Below are 21,773 nucleotides of genomic sequence, written 5' to 3'. Positions count from 1 at the left end.
ATTTGAGAGTTTTAAATTTGAAAAGTTTTTTCTTTTATTTCTTTTTTTTAAACCTCCATCCTTGTGGGAAAGGAAGCTCATCTTCATTTGTCGCCACCTGGTTTCCTGTTTTTTTAAAGTTTTTCTTACATATTATGGCTCCAAGTAGATCAGCCAAAGCCATTGGAGCAAGGAAAATAAGGACAATATGGGCTCAGCAAAATTCTCCATTTACAGTGAGCCCTACTAGGGGCAGCTTAGACCAGTCATTCTCGGTATTTGGCTGATCTGGGATTGTGAGGGTGCAGATTTAGATGGAGCAGTGGCCTCAAAGGCATCGCCTTTGGTGATGTCTATCAAAGAATTTGTGACAAAGCACTTTAGGGGCAATTTATCAAGAAAAGAAAATGGTCTTTCCTCATTTTCTTCCCCCGTCCCTTGAGATCCTCCCCTTCACCTCTTGGATGCATATACAGCAGAGGCTCAAGAGTTCCAACTCTTACTTGACCCAAAGGTGGATTATCTTCAGCCCAGGCTATCCTCCTCACCATTCTTGCTACAGAGGTAGGTAAGTCCGCAACCACACAATGGACTGAAGAGATTCTGGACTCAGAAGATGCAGATGACGCAGGAACACTGTCAAAAGCCCTTAATGTCATTATTACTTGTTTTGGGAGTGAACTAGGGGGGGGGTCCTTTTTAAGCTTGATGAACACTTCACACCATTAGCTCCCTCCTAATTTGGCCACTGATCTGGATATCAGGTCAAACTCTTCTTCATCCATGCTGGATGTTATGGTGTTGATGCAAAAAAATTTGCATGGAATGTTTAAGGCCGTAGTTCTGAATACTGGCACTCTGAAGTTGCATAAGCTTTACTTGCAGACCACTGCTTTAGAATTGAAACAAATTAACTGCTGTATGCCCAAGCATGTAAGATCAGTGGAATCTGGGAATGTGCTACATGGTCAAAGTAGATGTCTTGATGTTGATACTGATGAGGGCCACATAGCATAAATCTTGGTCCCGACCCAAACCCCTGTGGCATTACCCTCAGTGTATATATATATAAGTGTCCGAAGGTAGAAATAAAATGGGTCAGTTACCTCGGTGGCTATACCTCTGCTATAGGGCGCATAAGACCGAGGCAGCAAACATAATGGGGTGGGGGTGGGGGGGGCAAGATCTCGGAGTAGGGAAAATAAGATCCTGACCAAGAGTTGTAAATCACTGTTTCTGTCAAAGGTTCACTGGATGTGTGAAGTAAACCATAAGGGCAACAGTGGTGTAAGGATAAGGGTCCCAAAAGAGAGGGACCCAGAAAAGTGGGTTCCAGGGAGAGGGGAAGAGATCCTGACATATATAACTCTGGTGTTAGTTTTAATTCTGATGTGATAAATAAGACTGGCAGTATCCAAAATACGGGTACCCTAATGTCCAAGAGAAAGAGAGGTTCAGGGGAAGGATGTTAGTTCCTTATGGGTACTCTTGGAACCAGTCCCTGAAAGCATGTGGAGGAGGAGACACAGGAAGCTAAATCCTCTAAATAGATCTCGTTTACTAGAGGTATTTTCATCCTGCCCAAGCCTCTGTTCAATATCCCCCAATGATATGAAACACGTTGGATTTCTAGTAAACAAAGAAGGCAAGGATAGAACAATCATCCTTCTATACTGTGGGCTGGTTAGAGATATCCTACTCAATGCCGGAAATTAATAAAAATCCCATTGGTTAAAATTCTTCCAGGAGACTGAGTTAGTTCAGTTTCATTCCCCTGGACCGGGTATTTGCAATGAAACGGTGGTCATCAGCTAAATTAAGTTAGATTGAATTCGCACAGTGATCATCTTGGGTCTAGGCATATAATGGAAATCGGAGAAGGTAAACTATAAATCACTCTGCCCCAGTGGGAGGGAAATAGGCAAATCCCCCTTGACCAAAATTGGTATGACTGACTAGGTTAGGTCAAGGACGTCAGGGAGGGATTGGACAATTTAAGTAATGTAGACTAGGGCTGGCAACCTATGCACAGCCTCACCTTGCTTTCCTGGAGTACACATGGGTTCAGTAATGTATGGAATCAACACATCTGTAAAATAATATATGATAAGTATTCAAGACATGGCAGTGCATTGAACCTCCGCAGATAGATGTGTTTTTGAAAGTCCATCAGGATGCTTTAAATAACACTTCAGATTGTACCTCAGGGAGGATATTAACATTGGTATCTACTAAAATTGCCTCGAGGGTGTGGGAAATTAAGGCACGTTGAAAATGGATTCTATCTTGCGGTGTAAATATGTTCAATGCCTTGATGGACACGGAATGTATTATCATTCTTAATATCTGTTTGCATGCAAGAAGTCTTCTCAACTACAAAGAAAATATGGAGTAGTTTAAAAATGAGGTCAAAGTAGGTGCATTATACATACCCACAATACTTATTGGTCCTAACGGGGGACTGTACCCAAAAAAGACCTGCCGCTTCAACTAACCGCATGGATCTCCTTCGGGTGGCCCACACCTACTCTGGCTTGACCTACACACCAGCTCATGCAGCTGGGTACATTTACGGGGTACAAGTGCGCTCAACAAATCTATGTAACATAACCTGAAATAACATCTTTTATAGGGTTTAAAACTGAAAAGTCACACACATTTGTTACTTCTACTGGTCTGACAGGATTGGACTACAGTGCTACCATAGGCAGATCAACTAACATTCAAATACATTAGATGCATTCAATCCGATACAGTCAGAAACAGCTTTTCTCTGCATATTAATGATTGAGGTGTGCAGTGTAAAAGGTCAGCCTGCAGGAAGTTCAGGTGGGGCCTAAAAAGAAAGGCCAGTGATAATCTTAGTGCTAAACTCCTACGCAATTTAAAAAGCCAATAAACATGAACAGTCCTGGAAGACAGTGAATAGCCTAAACAATCTTCCAAAACAGCAAATCTACAAGAGCACTGGCTCGAGTACCTCACAAAACACTTTGCCCAGTCTGACTCTGCCTATCCTCAAGGCACTCGTAACCTTAATGAGCCCAAAGCCATCCTAGCCGCTCCATCCGTAACACCACATGACCTGCTAAGTATTTCCTGTAGAATCAAGGCCAGCAGGCCCTGAAATTTCACACAACAATCTAAAATCCTAATTTGAATAGCCGCCGCAACGGATCACCTGGCCCAAATGGCTTTCCATCATCCATTTTTAAAGAGGGCAAGTCATTCTGGGCTAACAATCTGAAATCATTCTTTGCTAATATTACAACTTTAAACATCACTTCTGCCTCCTGGAAATTGATCGATTATTTCTCCAGTTTTCAAGGGTGGCAATAATGCTGATCCAGCTAACTACCATCTTATAGTATTACTGGACGTTGAATCAAAATACTTTGCCGGCTGTCTCCTTGAGGAATTAAGCATGGGTTACTGAAGAGCACTGAATACCCTTCAATCAAACATGGTTCTCAAAAGGCATGGGGACAGCATCAAACATACTAACCCTATCGCTACTGTTTGACCAACACAAAATTGCCATCCCCTTTACCTTGTTTAATTGGCTACAAGCGGCATTTTACCGTGTCGATAGGAGAAATCTTTGAAGAAACTAGCAAGCTGGAACATGCCAAACCCCTTTCTGCAAGCCCTGATACTCCTGCACATGAACACCTGGGTTAGAATAATTCTGGGAGATGTCACCCATCTGTCTAGAAAGATTCAAACTTATCAAGGCCTGAGACAAAGATGTGTTTTAGCCCCCATGGTTTCCAGCTTGTTCCTGACTGACCACTCACCTATCCTAAACCAAGTCAACGCGCATGACCCAAATGAGGTGAGCATCCTTCTCACATGCCTAATGTATGCAGATGATTTAGTCCTACTCAACCGTTTTAAAGTAGTCTCTAGAGACTTTTGAATGCCACTGCTACATACTCCAGAAAGTCCTCCACGGAGATCAATCTGAGGAAAACAAAAACCATGAGCAAGCTTCCCTCTGGCTTGCCCAAGTGGTACTTAGGAAACAAAGAAAAGAATATAATTTCTGAATATGAATACCTTGGTCTCTTATTTGACAGACAGCGCTCCTTCAAGCAGCACATGGAGCAAATGCTTTCTGAAATCTAAGTCTTTCAGCTGCTTTCCAGCGTCTAAAGCCAACTGTTGTAATCAGCTTATACTATAAGGTGTATTTATAGTGGTACATTGGGAGATGTGTTGTAACCTGCGCAAACCTTTATGTATAATTACAGTGGTACATTCCTCCCCCCCCGTCCCCTTCCTGATAGTATGTTCCACTGGAGTCTACTGTAGAATGTTGACAGCCACCCGGCAGTCTTGGAGAGTGGGTGACACAATAAAGACAAGTTCATACCTTTCTGCTGTGTCAAGAATCTTCTTTACAACACTGGCGACGAGGTGAAGAACGTGGCGCAGGGGGCCCTGATGTCACCTCCCCTTTCAGTGCTCTCTCCATTTTATGCGAGTTCCTGGTGAAGGTGTGAAGCAGATATCGTTCTGCAAAGGTTACAAGGACATGTGATTTGTTACTGGTGACGGGTACTTAAGTGATAAACGTACTAATTCAAGAGTTGGAGAAAAAGGAAGAAAGTACTCAACTTTGCCTCAAGGAGGGGGCTGGCATCTTGAAACTGGAGTCGTCTCCTCTCTGAACCGGCCCTGGTGGTGCAATCCTTTCAGCAAGTAAAACGCATGGACAGCTGATTGGTTTCCGGTGCCTGAAAGGGATTGAGGACGCACTTGCTTATCTGTCCATAGCGCAACTGGTATGGACTGAACCTGTCAGGAGTGGTGAGTGAGCAGCAGACCTTTGGTGTAAAAAAGGAAGTCAGAGTCTGCCCCGGAGGAGCTGCATCTGCGCTCATGGTTGCTGCCTCCGCTGCGCTGAGGAGAGCTGTCAGCGAGGAACCTGTGAGTTGCGGGACGTAGTGCGGTTCCCGTAGTCCTGTGGTGTAAAGTGTGGGGCAGTGTCCGGCGCTGGAGGAGGCATTTTTGAGTTTATTGTGGTTACCGTTGTTGTGATGTGGAGAACTGTCAGTGTGGAACCTATAAGTTGCGGCAGTTTGGTCAGGTTCCCGTAATTAAGTCTTACGCCGCCCTAGTCGCCTGCTCCGGTGGTGCTGCCCACTGGGGGGCTTGGTGCCTCGTACATTACAACCTCACAGTTGGTCTTCACGTTCTGCGGCGGCGTTTCCCATGGTTGCGCTGAAGTGTTCCCTCAGACGGGGTCAGCAGAGGATCGATGTCGCAGTCAAGAATTGTTCCTCAGAGTGCCTCTCAGCTAATGCCGACATTCAGAGCGCCGGGAGATCAGAGCGCCAAGATCGCTGTCAGGAATTTCTCCCTCAGCGTGCCTCTCATTAGGGTCTGTAAGCACAGGAGGTGCGCACCGGATCCACCAGGGGGCAGCTTTTCGCTCGCAAGTGCTCCTGTCCGAATCAGTGAGTTAATTCTCTTCAGGGCACATCTTGTCAGCTTTCCGGCGCACCAGCCGCCTCAGCACCGGTCCTGCCTTCCAGCCATCAACATCCTCCGTTCTATCACACCGTGCTCGTCTATTTCGAGGGAACAATCGTAAGAGGCCTCCACTTCTTCGGGAACCATCCCATGGGCTGGTACAAAAGCCCCATCTTCTGAGTCTGCGGTGTACTTCAAGTAAGACGGTTCTGGGGTCAAGGAAAAGTCAGCCGTTTTTTCCATAATTACTATTAACTTTCCCTGTGCTGCGTTGTGCAAGGACGGATTGTTTTGTGCCTGCACAGAGTTTTCTATATATAGATTTCCCTCCTCAAGTTCCCACTATGCCTTCGCTGTGAACAACTCAGTGGTGCACATTTTCTCCAGAGAACCACGAGGTAATCTACTCTGGTCCTGATGTGCTCTGTCCACCGTTAATCAGTACTCCTCAGCAGTGTGTCACGGCGTCATCTTGGTGATACACACACCATACTACTTGCCCCCATATAGTTTCGTTAGATGATAGTGTGCATTTGTGACTAAGTATAATACATTTACGGCCCTGCTGTTCCTTATACAGAGTGATTTCGTGCTTTTAGGGATCTGGATTTATGTTCTATCGTGCATTGGGGACAGGTCCCTTTCCCCAGTAAGGTGCGTTTTTACCTTATCCAGCCTATTGTATGTTCCTCCTAGGGTGACATATCCTCAATAGGGCCAGGTATACGTGTGAGATATTCTCTAGAGGGTCCTCCACGCTTCATTCTCCTTTTCCCTCCATGTGCTCCTTCTATAACTCTTTTCTCCTCCCAGGTGTGTCACAGCGTCCTCACGGAGATCCTCACTCCAGTCTACTTTACTCTTTTTTCAGATCCTTCAACTGTATAAATCCGGTTCCTACAGGGACACGCCACCTATAAGTTTAGTGCATTTCAGTTTATCGTTGACCTTCAGTTCACCCTGTACTGTGCCATCTAGCTGTGCTTTAATGTATTACTGGGAATGGATTTCAAGTGTGTGCATTCTTCATGTTATCAGGATCTGCAGTGATATCGTACAATTTGTGACAGCTAGTTACGAAAGCTTTTGCATTTTAACCTTATGCTTCACAAACATTGTGTTATTATGTTACTACATACAGTGTACTTTATAGTGTGCAATTGAAGTTGGCACCTCCCGCAGGAAAGGTACATATCTCAATCCATGCCTACTCCTGCAGCCTGGGGTAGGCGTGTAAGGACCCACCACCTCTGGGTGCCTTTGTACCTCTTTCAATTTAGATAGTGAGCTCTTTTATTGTACCTTTGCACCATCCTTAGAGTTTAGGGAGCCTTCCTCCTCCTTTCCCCATGGATGCTTCGTCCGATCCCCTCATCAGAGAGAAACTTAGTGAGGTGATTTGTTGGGTTAGCTTTTCCATTCTTAAAGTACCCAAACCCAAGGTATCCCTGACTAGCTATGCTGGTGGGCCCATACACCTTATGGGCATGGTGAAGATGAGGGCCTAACTCGTATAAAGGAGTTTGGTGAGTGTTCTACTCTCCTTTCAGGGAACCCTGGTAATAGGTACTCCCCATCCCCCATTAAGAGTAGCTATCAGTAGGGCCAGTCTATTATTACACTGCTAGAGTTGGTTGGAGATTTATCCACCTGTAGAACCCGTCATTAGGGTAAGCCATGCTAAAGGTACATTTAGGATAACCATAACTAGATTTTGCCTGTATAACAAGAGCTTATGGAATGTTCTTTTCTTCAAACAGTATGTATTTAGCTATGTGTCCTCTAGGGAGTATATTTATGATGCACTCGTGTTCACTATTCTGTTGCGTGTTCTCTGTTAACTTTATGATGGTATTACTTTTTGCAACTGTCCTCTATCCTGACTTTGCTATCCTAACTGGCATCCTGTCCGGGATGCTTCCTTTGTTTTCCTCCCTCCTGCACCCTTCCTCTCTCCTTCTCCGAGGCTTATCTCTTTTAAAGCCTAGGGGAGGTGTTGTATTCTGTTTTTACTTTTGTTTGACATCGATGTATGGTCTCTCCCTCTTACTTCGTTCTTTCCTTCCTTCCTTCATTCTTATCTTCCTTCCTTCCTCATAGTTCTTTCTATTACAGAGGGAGATGTGTTGTAATCAGCTTATACTATAAGGTGTATTTATAGTGGTACATTGGGAGATGTGTTGTAACCTGCCCAAACCTTTATGTATAATTACAGTGGTACATTCCCCCCCCCCCCCGTCCCCTTCCTGATGGTATGTTCCACTGGAGTCTACTGTAGAATGTTGACAGCCACCCGGCAGTCTTGGAGAGTGGGTGACACAATAAAGACAAGTTCATACCTTTCTGCTGTGTCAAGAATCTTCTTTACAACAGCAACCATTTCAGCATTGTGATATGCACCACCATTGAATATCATACATGCCTAACGAGTTCCTATCATAGCTTATGGCAGTGAAACACTAAGAGGTAGAGACATCAACCATTTAGATAAACTGATAAGTAGGCTTTATAAGTTAGTTTTCCATCTCCCATGTCATTTGTCGCAAGCCCAACGGAGACTGGAATTCGGCCTCGTCAAACGAACTGGCAAGACTAGGGGCATTCATAAAACGTTGCTACAAAGTGAAACATTCTGCTTCTAGCACATTGAATTACCACCTCTGGGAAGAAACTGCTGACAGGGACCACTCTTTGTCCAGGTGCTACCTTTCTATAGCACTGCATCCCTAGACTTAAATTATTAATGGGATCAAGTAGATAGTTTCTTTCAATTCAAGACCATAGTTAACAAAGCAACCAAGCGCACCACTCTTTTGGCTGAAAAAGATGCCTTTTCCAAGAGCTGGCACTCCTGGTTAACCATAGCACCTACAAAACTTTAGCACCACAGCCCTACCTAGGCATAGGAGCTAATGCCCATATCAAAGTATCTTTTTTTTTTAAATACTGGCTGGGCTACCATGGACTCGCGACTGCAGCAAAGAAACGTGGGCTAGCTCACGAAACAACTCACCAAATCTGTATATGCAAATAGACTTTAGAGCACCGTAAAGCCAGTTTAAAACCAGCATTTATCATTAGTGAGCTGCGCAGTTGTAGGCAGCCATCACCTGCTTGGACTCTTCTGACAGTCCACTAAACTGCAGACTGTTGGAATACTGAGAAGAATCGAACAGAAAATCCACAGGTCTGTAGCAGTATGAACTTGAATCCCTGTACTGGGACACTTCTTGTCAGAATAAGAATACTTTTCCATTGAAATTTACTACAAAGGTGTTAAAGGCTTCTATTCAGAGAAGCCATGAACACCCTTAAAATGACATTTTACCCTTTTTTTTTTATTGTTCAAGTCGTATATTTTTAGTTCCTTCTATTTTGCACATGCACTTTGTCTATTAAATGTTATCCCTTAGTATTCATTGTTCACTGATTGGTGCAAAGGTTTTAATTAACTATGCATTTAATAAGTATTCAACCTATTCACCCAGTACATTTATGTAACTTAACAGACAACATTTTTTCTGTGACTGAAAGGCTCTTTTGTTTAAGCCTAGGAAAAGGTCCATGAAAATCACAAATACAGGAACATTTTGAACATGGCTTCCTTCAGAGAAACACTAATTAATACAATTATGTTTGATAAATTAAACATCACCATGAAGGCGGTCTCTATTTTGCTTATCTTCTGAAATGGAAAAGCAGACAGAGAAACACATGCATGTGGAGAATGTTCATTCACATATAGCAAAAATGCACGTTCATTCTGCAAATGTCAATGCAAGCTGCTGTTTGAGGCCTAGTCAAGCTAACTTAAACACATCTAAATGAAGCATTAAAAAAATATTAAAAACACTCACAGTACCTGGCACTGACTGGTCCTTTCCTTCTACAGGGTATATGCTGGAACCAGACCCCGATATCAGGCCGGATATCTTCTTGGTCTCTTTCTTTTCCTTTAAAATGGCTAAGCGTGAGTGCCCGGTGCAGAACGTGCAGGTATGTGAACACGCAAGCCAGGTTTAAGACATGAACATGTGTGCCTATTGGGCAAATGTTGCCTTGTTATGATCAGATGCCTGGTTAGTATTTGAGAATCGTGAATGGCAGTTGTGCCTAAACAGCTAAATGAATTGTATTGTTATATTCTGCATTTTCATTTGTTAATCCTGTTTTCTCTGTGCCACAGCCAAATACATTTCTAAAATGTTCTTATTTTATATAATAAAAGGTGTGACCTCTTGTCAGTGTTCAAGCTGCCCTCATACCTTGCCCCTTCAGTCTCCCCCTCTGCCAGATTAGTGTTTCAATTGAAAAACATTATTCTCTGTTCAACAAATGTGGCTATTACTCGTGGAAAACTAGGTCTCGCTTCTCAATGTAAGCATCTCTGGATTTTAACAAGTAAAGATGTCATGACTGTAGAAAATCTGCAAGATCTGCAATAGGCACTATGTTCAATCACTTCTTTATTTTTGCACAATCTAAACTATGTTGAATATTTTAAAAATTTTTACAGGATTTTGAAGTTAAAATCATTCCCGGTTATGTAGGATGCTGAATTTTAAATCAAGGAATTTCAAGATTTTCGAAACAACAAAAATTATAAAGTAAAATATGATATGACTCCAGTACTAAAGGCATGCAAAGTAGAAGCTTACTAGACAGAACAGCTAAACATAATTGAAGAGCCAAGTTATAAGTGCCTTATGGCAGGATGGCATCCAGAGGATCTTGGTAGAGAATTCCGGTGTTTGACTAATTTACTAATTGACTAATATACAAGAAACAGCATCCACCCAGTGTAACTAGACAAGTATCATGCAGAACCCACCTGTTGGTTGAGATGGATTAAAGTGCGCAGGAGGTCCCATACCTACGAATTCTGAGGCAGAGGAAAGCTGGATATATTTTACCATTGGCTTTATGACAGTCAATCAATCAATCATAGACATTTATAGAGCGCTCTACTTACCCGGAGGGTCTCAAGGCGCTAGGGGGGGGGGGGGGGGGTGCTGCTACTGCCCGAACAGCCAGATCTTGAGCTTCTTCCTGAAGGCGAGGTGGTCTTGGGTCAGGCGCAGGTCGGTCGGGAGGGAGTTCCAGGTCTTGGCAGCCAGGTAGGAGAAGGACCTTCCTCCTGTTGTCGTTCTTCGGATGCGGGGGACGGCGGCGAGGGCGTGACTGGCTGATCGGAGGTGTCGTTTGGGAGCGTAGAAGTTGATGCGGTTGTTGAGGTAGCTCGGGCCTTGATCGTGTAGGGCTTTGTGTGCGTGGGTGAGGAGACGGAAGGTGATTCTCTTGTTGACCGGGAGCCAGTGCAGGTCTCTTAGGTGTCCGGAGATGTGGCTGTGTCGTGGGATGTCGAGGATGAGTCTGGCTGAGGCGTTCTGGATCCGTTGGCGTCTCTTCTGGAGCTTGGCGGTGGTTCCGGCGTAGAGGGCGTTGCCGTAGTCCAGTCGGCTGGTGACGAGGGCCTGGGTGACAGTCTTCCTGGTCTCGGTGGGGATCCACCGGAAGATCTTCCGTAGCATGCGCAGGATGTTGAAGCACGACGAGGAGACTGCGTTGACTTGCTTGGTCATGGAGAGGGAGGAGTCCAGGATGAAGCCCAGGTTGCGTGCGTGGTCTGTCGGTTTGGGTGCAGTTCCCAGGGCGGGGGGCCACCAGGAGTCGTCCCAGGCGGAGGGCGAGGATCCCAGGATGAGGACTTCCGTCTTGTCCGAGTTCAGCTTCAGGCGGCTGGTCGACATCCACTCGGCTACTTCTTTCATTCCTTCGTGAAGGTTGGCTCTGGCGGCGGCGGGGTCGTTGGTAAGGGAGAGGATCAGCTGGGTATCGTCGGCGTAGGAGATGATGTTCAGGTTGTGTTGGCGTGCGATGGCCGCGAGGGGGCTCATGTAGACGTTGAAGAGGGTTGGGCTCAGCGAGGATCCTTGGGGTACGCCGCAGATGACTTCGGTGGCCTTTGATTTGTACGGAGGTAGGCGGACTCTCTGGGTTCTTCCGTCGAGGAAGGATATGATCCATTCCAGTGCCTTCTCCTGGATTCCGACGTTGTAGAGGCGCTGCACTAGGGTGCGGTGGCAGACGGTGTCGAAGGCCGCGGAGAGGTCTAGGAGGATGAGGGCCGCTGTTTCTCCGTTATCCATCAGGGTTCGGATGTCATCGGTGGCAGCGATGAGGGCGGTCTCGGTGCTGTGGTTGGCTCGGAAGCCAGACTGTGAGGGGTCGAGGGATCCGTTCGTCTCGAGGAAGGCGGCCAGTTGCTTGTTGACGGTCTTCTCGATGACTTTGGCTGGAAACGGGAGGAGCGAGATGGGGCGATAATTCTTCAGTTCGGTGGGGTCCGCTGTTGGTTTCTTGAGTAGAGCGCTGAGTTCGGCGTGCTTCCAGCTCTCAGGGAAGGTGGCGGTGTCGAATGAGGTGTTGATGATGTCCCGCAGGTGGGGTGCGATGACAGCGTCGGCCTTGTTGAAGACGTGGTGAGGGCAAGGGTCGGTCGGAGATCCGGAGTGGATGGAGTTCATCGTGCGGACGGTGTCTTCGGTGCTGATAGGAGTCCAGGCGCGGAGGGTGGTGGTGGGGGGACGGTGGTTCGGTTGAGTCGGGCGTGGCGTTCGTCGGTTGGGTGTTGAAGCTGTTGTGTATTTCCGCTATCTTGTTGTGGAAGTAGGAGGCGAGGGAGTTGCAGAGTTCTTGCGATGGGGTGATGTCGTTGTTTCCGGCGTTGGGGTTGGAGAGCTCTTTCACGATGTTGAAGAGTTCCTTGCAGTTGTGTGCGTTGTTGTCCAGTCGGTCCTTGAATGCAGTTTTCTTGGTGTCGCGGATCAGCTGGTGGTGCTTCCGGGTGGCAAGCTTGAGGGTGGTCATGTTGTCCGGTGTTGGCTCCCTTCTCCAGGCTTTCTCGAGGGCTCGGCAGTTCTTCTTGGAGCTCTTGAGTTCGTCGGTGAACCATGGGGCCTTCTTGCTGCCGGGTCTGCTGGGCGGGGTCTTCAGTGGGGCGAGTACGTCCGCGCAGTTGCTGATCCACTTCGTGAGGTTGTCGGCGGCCTGGCTGGGGTTCGCTGAGCTGGCGGGAGGGTGCTGGCTCAGGGAAGCGGCGAGCTGGTCGGCTGTGATCTTGCTCCAGCTTCTGCGGGCAACCTGCTGCTGGTGGTGGTGGATCGTCGTTCTTCTGAAGGTGAAGTGGACGCAGCTGTGGTCCGTCCAGTGGAGTCCAGTGGCGTGGCTGAAGGTGATGTCTTTGCTGGATGAGAAGACGGCGTCGAGTGTGTGTCCGGCGAGGTGGGTGGGGGTGGTCACCAGCTGCTTGAGTCCGAGGTTGGCGAGGTTGTCCAGCAGGGTGGTGGTGTTGCGGTCGTTGTTGTTCTCCAGGTGGAAGTTGAGGTCCCCCAGGAGGATGTAGTCAGCGGAGGGGAGGGCATGCGGGCTGACGAAGTCGGCGATGTCCTCGCTGAATCGTGTGCGTGGTCCAGGGGGTTGGTAGATCAGGGTGCCTCTGAGGGTGGTCTTCGGGTCGGTGTGGATCTGGAAGTGTAGGTGTTCGGCGGTGGTCAGGATGTCGTCTGTGCTGGTCGTGATGCGGATGGTGTCCCTGTGGATGATGGCGATGCCTCCTCCTATCTGGTTGGCAGTGCGGTCCCTCCGGGTGATCTTGTAGCCCTCTGGGATGGCGATGGCGATGTCGGGCGCTGAAGAGGCGTTCATCCAGGTCTCCGTGAGGAAGGCAACGTCAGGAGCTGTGGTGTCGATGAGGTTCCAGAGTTCGATGGCGTGTCTGTGGACTGAGCGGGTGTTGAGCAGGATGCACTTGAGGTGGTTGGTGCTGGTGTTCGTCTTGGCGGGTGCTGGTGCGAGGCAGGTCCGGATGCAGGTGAACTTGCAGGCGGTGCAGCAGAAGGGTCCGTGGGAGCGCCTCTGGGTGGCACGGTAGCATCCCGGGGCTCGTCCGTCGTTGAGTGCGATGAGGGTGGCGGCGTCGTACGTCCGGCGGGTGGGCTGGGATCTGCGGGGGCCAGGGGTCCTGGCACTGGACGCGGTCCAGGCGCGGACGGGCGCAGACGGGCTTACCTTTGGCGCTCCTTCGGCGCTCAATCGGCGCTCCCGCTGCGCGCGTCCGCTGCGCGGTCGCTGAGGGGGCGTCATAAGAAGGGATCCGGGACGGCGGGTCAGGCGGGAGGCGGGGAGCGTGTGGGCCTATCGGTAGGCGGGGGAGCGGGGTCGCGTCAAAAACCGGCGCGAAATCCAGGCGGCCGGCCCTGCGGCGGCTGGGGCGCCCGGCTGGATCGGCGTTCAAGGCAGGCGGCCCTGCGGCGGCTGGGGCGCCGGGATGGATCGGCAGCAGGCAGGCAGGCAGCAGGTAAGTGGCAGGCAGCGGGCGGGGAGCGAGGGGGCAACCAGGCCGAGGGCACAGTGGTCGCACAGATGGTTGATGCGCAGGCAACCAGTGAAAGTCGAATAGGTGTCTAGAAATATGAATCCTGTGTTGGAGCACCAAGGGCTAAGCGAGCTGCGATAATTTGAGTTATCGAAGTGCAAATATTGGGTACTGAAAGAAACCTAGGTTAACTCCTTTCCTGTAATAAAGCATGGGGCTAAAACGCCGTAAATGGGGCGGCAGCGTAGGACACCTGTCTCGGAGCTCTGCCATTTTGTTTAGGCCCGCAGCAATATCGCTGGGTGAATGGGCCCCCTGACCCAGTGGCAGCGGCCATCCACCTGTAGGACACTGGCGGGACCCCGTTGAGGCTCCTGGCGGCGACAAGAGTTGACGTGGACCCGGCCAGCTGGTGCGCAGCTGTCTGGCGGCATGTGTAGGCCTCTGGATCGGGGACTCCTGGGGTGTCGCGGGCTGTGCCTGCTCCTCTTGGCCTGGCACCTGGACATTGGTTGAGCAACAGCCCCTTGGGATAGACATTGACCCCGCATCAGTGGCGGTGAATGACTCTGCCCAGGGCCAGTGGGGCGGCCGCGGTGCCAGAGGCATGTGTGGGACCTTATGTGAAAGCGACCGTATTTGGGGCGGGTGGCGGTTTTGCCTCCCCCACGTTTCTCATTTGACGGCGGCTGGATCTTGGCGGTCCGGGCCCATAGCTAGCAAGGCGGACTGAGTAGTGCGGCCCCATCGGTACTTGCACGCTACTCTCCCGGGGCGGCTTGGACGAGGACCAACGTCTGAGGCCTACTGCTGTCCGCTCCTAGCAGTCCGGCCAGTCCTACCTCAACGAGCAGCAGTGCCCCTCCAGGGGGGGTGGTTGCGGATCTTTGGGGTGCCTCTCGCCCTCCCGTTCCCCCTTTATTCTCTGGCGGGTCCGGGGGCGCGGGAACTTCATGGGTATGGTGGGATCGGGCCTGGAGGTCCCCACTGGTCCCCTCCTGGATCAAAAAGCCAGACTCTGAGGCGAGGGCTCTGGATTGCAGACTTTTGCGGCCCACTAGTGGTGGACCGGCCCACCCGATAGACTCTGCACTTTAACTGGGCCTTGATCCTGGCCACCGCCCGCCTCCTTATTGCCAGATGCGGGCCTGGAGACTGTGACATGCCTGTCTGGCGCCTGCTGGTACGTCGCTCTGAGCAAATGTATCTGGTGGTCACTCAAAGGAGTCACACATAGGCCTGGTGTGCCACTTGACGTGCAGCTGGCAAACCCATCCTTAGCTGGGATGTCTACTCACTGTCAATCAAAGAAAGACCCTACAGTAAAAGACATGTTTGCCCCATCAAACACGAAAAGGGTGACAACCCCTAGTAGGCCGAGAAACATGAGACGCCCACGGATAAAGCTAGAGGATGGCGGCAGGGAGGAGTCCTTAATCACTAAAGCATTAATGGAGCAGGTGTTTAGCTCCCTTCACAACGACTTTGCTGAGCTCAAACGAGACATCAAGGTGGGCATAAAAGGGATCAGACAGGATGTCGCTGCCATTGACCAAAAATTGGCATCAGTGTAGCGAAACAGAGAAGCCTGGGAGGAGGAACTGGAGGTTCACCGCCGGAAGCTACTGGAACTACGGGATCAGAGTGCAGAGTTTCGCTATCAAGTCCAAGATTTAGAAACTAGATCCCGACGCTCCAACATCCTAATTAAGGCCATACCGGGCCATCTTGAGTGACCTGGAGGGATTCCTGATACGTCTTTTCAAACATGTGACACCCTCCCTACGAGAGCAGGAGATCATCTTAGACTGCACTCACCGGGCCGGAATACCGGCAAGCTCACCTTGCCAACCTCCGGAAATACTCACCTGCCTACACTATTATAGGCTGAAAGAAGCCATAATGACCGTGGCAAGAGAGCTGACAACCATCGAATTTGAAGACTTTAAAGTTAGGCTCTATCAGGACCTACCCCCAACCGCGCTGCAGCGTCGTAGGGCCCTCAAGCCACTGACTGACTTCCTTCAAGCACGGGAAATTCGACACAAATGAGGCAACCCTTTCCGCCTACAGTTTGTATGGAAGGAGGAAGTCTGGATAATTTGCACGTTGGATAACACTTGCAACCTGCCAGACATACCGGACTTTCACAACTCACACTCTCGGAGTCACCGGTTCCGGATCCCATGGTTGAGGGAAGGGGGGTGAGGCGTTCTTCTAGGCAGAGGCGGAAAACGTTGAATAAGCCTTCCGAAGCTCATAGCCGTGAGGAACACGCGCGCCTACTCCACCACCTGCAGCAGGAACCCCGGGCCTTCAACTGACAGTTATTGAGCGCCTCGAGGTGCTTAGTTCCCACGGGCCTCCTGGTCTTCTTGTAAAATTCCTGGATGGATGCTGCAGGGTCGATCTGGATCTACACGTAAACACCCTGGCAGGATGGTTCTCACCGGCAGAGCTTCATCGAGATGCTCAGCTCAACCCCAGCACCTGCCTGTAACATGGACCCCAAACTAGATGCTTCAATATCTCCCTGGTGATTCATTGATTCAATCGTATTATTTTTTGCCCTCTCATTTCCATTCCTTTCTCTTTCTCTTCCTTTGTTTCCCAGCCTGTTCTTTTACTGAGGGGGTGTTGAACAACGTGGCGCCTGGCTGAGTGGATTATGTTGGGCATAGGCGCCGGTGATGGTATCTCTACTTGGCCTCAATGTCCGCGGTCTTAACTCCCCAGCGAAGCGGCTAGCAGTTCTCTCATTCCTCAAGGATGCGAAATGTTATATTTGCATGCTGCGTGAGACCCATTTGTTTCAAAAATACTAGCGAAGTTTACGCTTTTGCTGGTTTGACCAACAGTATTTTTCATCTGGGCTCCCCAAGAAAGCTTGGGTGGCCATCTTGTTTGCCATACACTTTGCTGGGAAGGTGGAGGGGGTTTTTATAGATCTCCCAGGCTGACTGTTAGTGCTGCATGTACAAATACAGGGCACCCAGTACACAATTGCCACTGTTTATGCCCCCAATGACAAGCAGGAAACCTTCTTTATGGACGCTCTGGGGTGCTTGATTTCCACCCCAGATAGGGAGATGGTGGTGGGGGGTGACTTTAATGTGGTAATGGATGTGCCGAGAGACAGATCTATCTTCAGAGCAGGACAAGATAGGGGACTCACTCCAGGCACTAGGGGTTGGCTGGACGAAGCAGGGCTAACCGACATTTGGCACCACATACACCCCACAGAACTAGACTACACATTTGTCTCAGCGGCCCAGCAAACATACACATGCATTGATTACTTCCTCATAACCTCTGGGATAACAAGGGACACAATAGCCACAGACATAGGTGTAGCCGCTCTCTCTGACCACTCCCCCATTAATTTGAGTTTCTGCCCTAGGACGCAGTCGACACTACCTCATCGCTGGCACCTTAATACAAAACTTCTCAAATACGATAAAGTATGAATGGCCACCCTAGGAGCATTGACCTCCTTCCTGAAGCCCCAAGACGGATATAGCCACGTTGTGGGAGACTTTAAAGGAGGTCTTTCGGGGGTCACGTCGTTGGAATAGCGATAGGCTATAACAGGGAACAGCATGACTAGCGTCGCTGCCTAAAAGCTCAAATTAAGTAGTTGAAGACCGCACATGCACAGTCAGGGGCTTTGGCAGTCCGCCGCCAACTGAATGCTCCGAAAACAGTTGCGCGCCATAGACCTGGGAAGGGCAGAGTACGCATTACTACGACTGTGCCAGAAATACTATGCTGGGGCAATAAGGCGGGACATATGCTAGCACAATGCCTCCGGGCCCAGGCGTGAATCAGCAGGTATCCAAAATACAAGGTGGGGTGGCTCCATCTGCAATACAGATGAGGGCATTGTGAACGCCTTTGAAGCTTTTTATAGGGCTCTTTACACCACCACACCCTTACAGAGTGAGGACAGGGTGACCAACCTGGCCCAGGTCTACCCCTCAGATGTAGGGACACTCATGCACACTGCCCTGGAAAAGGACATCAAAATACAGGAGGTGCTCACAGCGATACATAAGCTGCAATCACACAAAGCGCCAGGCCCTGGCAGCTATGGAGGGGCATTTTACTAAACATTCGTCCCTCATCTGGCCCCGATTCTCATGCGCTTATTCAACTCCATTGATAACGAGGAGCACTGCCAGACTCAATGTGACTGCCTACCATCACACTGCTTCCTAAGCAAGGCAAGGACCCCAAAAGCTGCGCCTCCTACTCCTTGAACTCCCTGTTAAATGTGAATCCGAACATTTTCACTAGTATACTGGCACATAGGTTGGCACGCTACTTGCAGGATCTGGTCAATCCCGACCAGGCCTGGTTCATCCCGGAGTGAGGCTGCAGCGACAACACGAAGAGACTTTGTCACTTATTGGACAAAACACAGCGCTCACGGATCAGAGCTCTTGTTCTGACAATCGACTCAGGGAAAGTCTTCGATCGCGTGCACTGGCCCTATCTATATCGGGTGATGGAACACATGGGCCTTGGGCCACATTTCCACAGCTGGGTGCAATCCGGTTATGCAGCCCCCCAGGCTAATATCTCTGTTAAGTGTGCAGTCACCCACTTTTTCAAAAGGGCGAGGGACCAGGCAAGGCTGACCCTTGTCTCCTCTTTACGCTCTATATGGAGCCACTGGTAGAATGAATAAGGGCCAATGCAAAGGTGACCCGGATCCAGATGGGAGGGAGGGAGCCAAAGATCATGTTCTACGCAGACGATGTGCTTATGACCCTCACTGACCCATCTAACTCTCTGGAAGAGCTATCTGTATTTGGGAGGGTGTCCGGCTTCAAAATTAATCCACAGAGATCTTTGATCCTGGACCTGACCCTCCAGGAGGCTGAAAGATCCCAGCTTCGTAACCAATTTCCATTTCAGTGGGCAGAGGATGGGGTCCCATACTTAGGTTTACAGATATATTCCATGCTCAAGGCCACCACGGAGCATAATTGCGGGCACCTACTCGCCATGACCAGATTGGACCTCACCAACTGAAAGTCCCAGGGCCTTTCATGGTTGAGACGGATGGCAGCTGTCATAACGAACCTGCTCCCTCAGCTACTCTACGTAATGCAAACTCTCCTTCTCCAGCCCCCATCATGGGTACTAGATATACTCCAGCCTCTGATTCAGGATTTTATCTGCAACGGTAAACTGGCAAGAATGTCCATAGGACGGGCCTTTCCCACACTGGCTGTGGGAATTCTGGGGGTCCCGAACATCAGAAAGTATTACCAGGCGGCCCAGCTCAGATATATGGTAGAGCGGTCCCGCACACTCACGAAAAAACACTGACGTTTCATAGACCAAGTCATTGCGGGCACACACATTTGGAAAATACCTTGGCTACCCAAACCTCACAGGCCACTGGGTGTGTATATCTCCCCAGTGATGAGAGCGGCAGGGTACAGTGGAAATATGACCTCTCCACCCCAATATCCCCACAGACACAGCTGATAGGAAACCCGGACTTCCCCCCCGGCAGCCATGGGATTGGGATTTAAGGTGCGACAGGAGGCCAGTTGCAAGCGGGTCGGTGACCTCTTTGACGCAGACGGACTCATGGAATTCGCCACTCTACAAACTTGCTATCCTCTCCCAGATACAGTGAGATAGCAATATCTGGCAGTGGTGCACTGGGCGACCCATCCGTGGATTCAACCGCATGCTGATAGACACCTACAGCCCTTTGAGAAGTGGTTCCTCACAGGCCCACAGATAAGAATTTGCTCTCCGACATCCACACATTTCTATCTTAGCCCACGCACCCTCCACCTTCTCCCGCAAGAGCTAGATGGGAGAGAGAATGCGAGCGCCCCTTTTCAGATAGAGTGGAATGACATTTTGCATTGAGCACGAACATCGCCCTCAACACCACCAGTGAAGAAATACTCCTCAAAATAGGACACTACTGGTACCTCACTCCAGCTAGAGTAGCCACATGGAACACCAGGGGGGATTTTATTTTTTATTTTATACATTTCTTTATTAGGTTTTCTCCAAATCTGCAGATCGTATCCAAAGCAACAAGTATACAGTGCGCCCACCTCAGCCGAGGTGGTGATCATCACAATGAAAATACATGTTGACCATAGTGCATGAGTCCACAACCGTGGAGAGTCCACTATCTTCAACATCATCTTTGGTTCGTCTCTGTAAATGCATACGCAAACCCAACTGTGTTAAACTCCCATCCCCCCTCTCGCCCCATCCCCCCTCTCCCCAGCATCCTCCATCAGTGCCCCCCCCCCGCTACCGGGTCTATGTAACTTTATGTCCACATGTTGAAGTGTTCAAGTGGGGTCATCCTGGGTCTCCCTCCCCTGGCCCCCCCTCTACAGAGGACGCCTCATCTGCGCTGTCTATGGTGATTTGGGAGGCCTGTCCCGCTATCTCCTGCATCATCTCTCCCCATGCCAGTACCACCTCGGGTAGTTTAGCATCTCTTTTGGTGTCCGTATGTGCCGGGACCCAAGGCGGGATAGGCGGTGCTGGTGGCAATGCGACCAACAAGGCACACTCAAACACCTTTTATGGTAGTGCCACAGGTTAGAATCATTTTAGTGGGGTGTCTTGGATGCCGTCAACACAATGTTCAAAACAGAAATACCTAAATTCCCAGTCTCCATACTAATGGGACTGCCTAACTCACTCACCTACGCACTGAAATTGCCTAGAGGCAATCACTCTTGGGGGCAGCGAAGCAACTTCTTCTAGCTAGATGGGGGGATGAACAAAATACCCACTAACCAAGACTGGCTACATAAGATATGGGAAATACTGGGAATGGAGATGCTGACTGTGGTAGCTACACAACAACTCCCCCAGTTCGATAAGATGTGGCAGCCATGCTTACAGTATTTATTGGACAAGTTTCATGAGTTATCCTGTCCCCAATACCTGCGGATCTTGCAACTGACAGCCACTAAACACACTGCACAACACTAGACCACAATCACCAGCGCAGGGCACCTTCGCACTAGAAGGGAGCGCTCCCTCTTCTCCCCCACCCCCAACCCTCCCTCCTCTATAACTATGTCTAACTCGAATTTCTGTTCTTCCTGTTTGCAATTACCACCGACCAAGTGTTGTAGGTGGCTTATGCTGTATTGTTGTTATGCTATATAATATCAATAAAAAGATGTAAACCATAAAACGCCTTACATCCCTAAGCTCCTTAAAACAAACAAAATGGCACAGATCAACAAGCCATGGAATCATCACACAATAGCATTCGCAGCAGAGCCAGGCAGTAGTGAGGCCTAATATTAGTAGTCACAGATAGCTCCATCGAAAAGCTTTGAACATTAAACCAAAAAACATCTCATCACACTCCCAATCTCACGATGTGCACTCCTCCCCCCCCCCCCCATTCATTCACTCACCTGAAGGAATCATGAAAACAATATAGCTCTAAGGTAGTTCTGTGCTAGCGCCTCGCAGTTTGTGCTCACCGAGGCAATCCTTCTTGGTTGAGGTGTTCATTAGTACAAGTCTCACGACCAAGGCATTGCCATAGTAGGGACCCACAAAGGCCAGGCAGCTCCCTGTGGAACAACTAGTCAGAAAGATCCTCTGTATTCTCTCCCTCGCCCCCCTGTAAGTCAGCCAGTATGGTGTCCCATGCGCGTGCAAACTCCATGGGTCTCCTACCCTGACGTGCTTCAGGAGCAAAGTAACCCCCTCCCATGTTGCCCATTTCAATACGTCCACTCTCCAGCCCTCCAATCAGGTACCCTCAGAATGTTTCCAGTGCATTTTGATTCTAGGCTTGGCAAGCAACATAGCCAGGTCAGTGAACCAGGTGGTGACCCCATGTTTTGCAGGTCGAGGGTGAAGGCCCAGTAGGCAAACTGGGGGGTGGGGGTCTGAGCCTCCGGCACAAGGTGCACCACTA

General features: G+C 49.4%; 1 protein-coding gene across 14 annotated transcripts in view; it reads left to right on the top strand.

Moving 5' to 3' along the window:
- AAK1 (AP2 associated kinase 1) overlaps window positions 1–21,773 on the top strand; it is a 376,820-nt gene that overhangs the window by 126,169 nt on the left and 228,878 nt on the right. For all 14 annotated transcript variants that reach the window (XR_013602491.1, XM_078666673.1, XM_078666674.1 and 11 more), the window contains exon 9: window positions 9,350–9,453. Coding sequence is in view for 13 of the 14 variants with exons in the window: in XM_078666673.1 (XP_078522799.1) it covers window positions 9,350–9,453 (104 nt within the window). In the remaining variant the exon portion in view is untranslated. The remainder of the gene's footprint in view (window positions 1–9,349; window positions 9,454–21,773) is intronic.

This window comes from Lissotriton helveticus, chromosome 11, assembly GCF_964261635.1.
Source record: "Lissotriton helveticus chromosome 11, aLisHel1.1, whole genome shotgun sequence".
NCBI lineage: Eukaryota > Metazoa > Chordata > Amphibia > Caudata > Salamandridae > Lissotriton > Lissotriton helveticus.
Note: the sequence above shows the minus strand (reverse complement) of the source record. Positions and strands in the feature narration are given on the sequence as shown.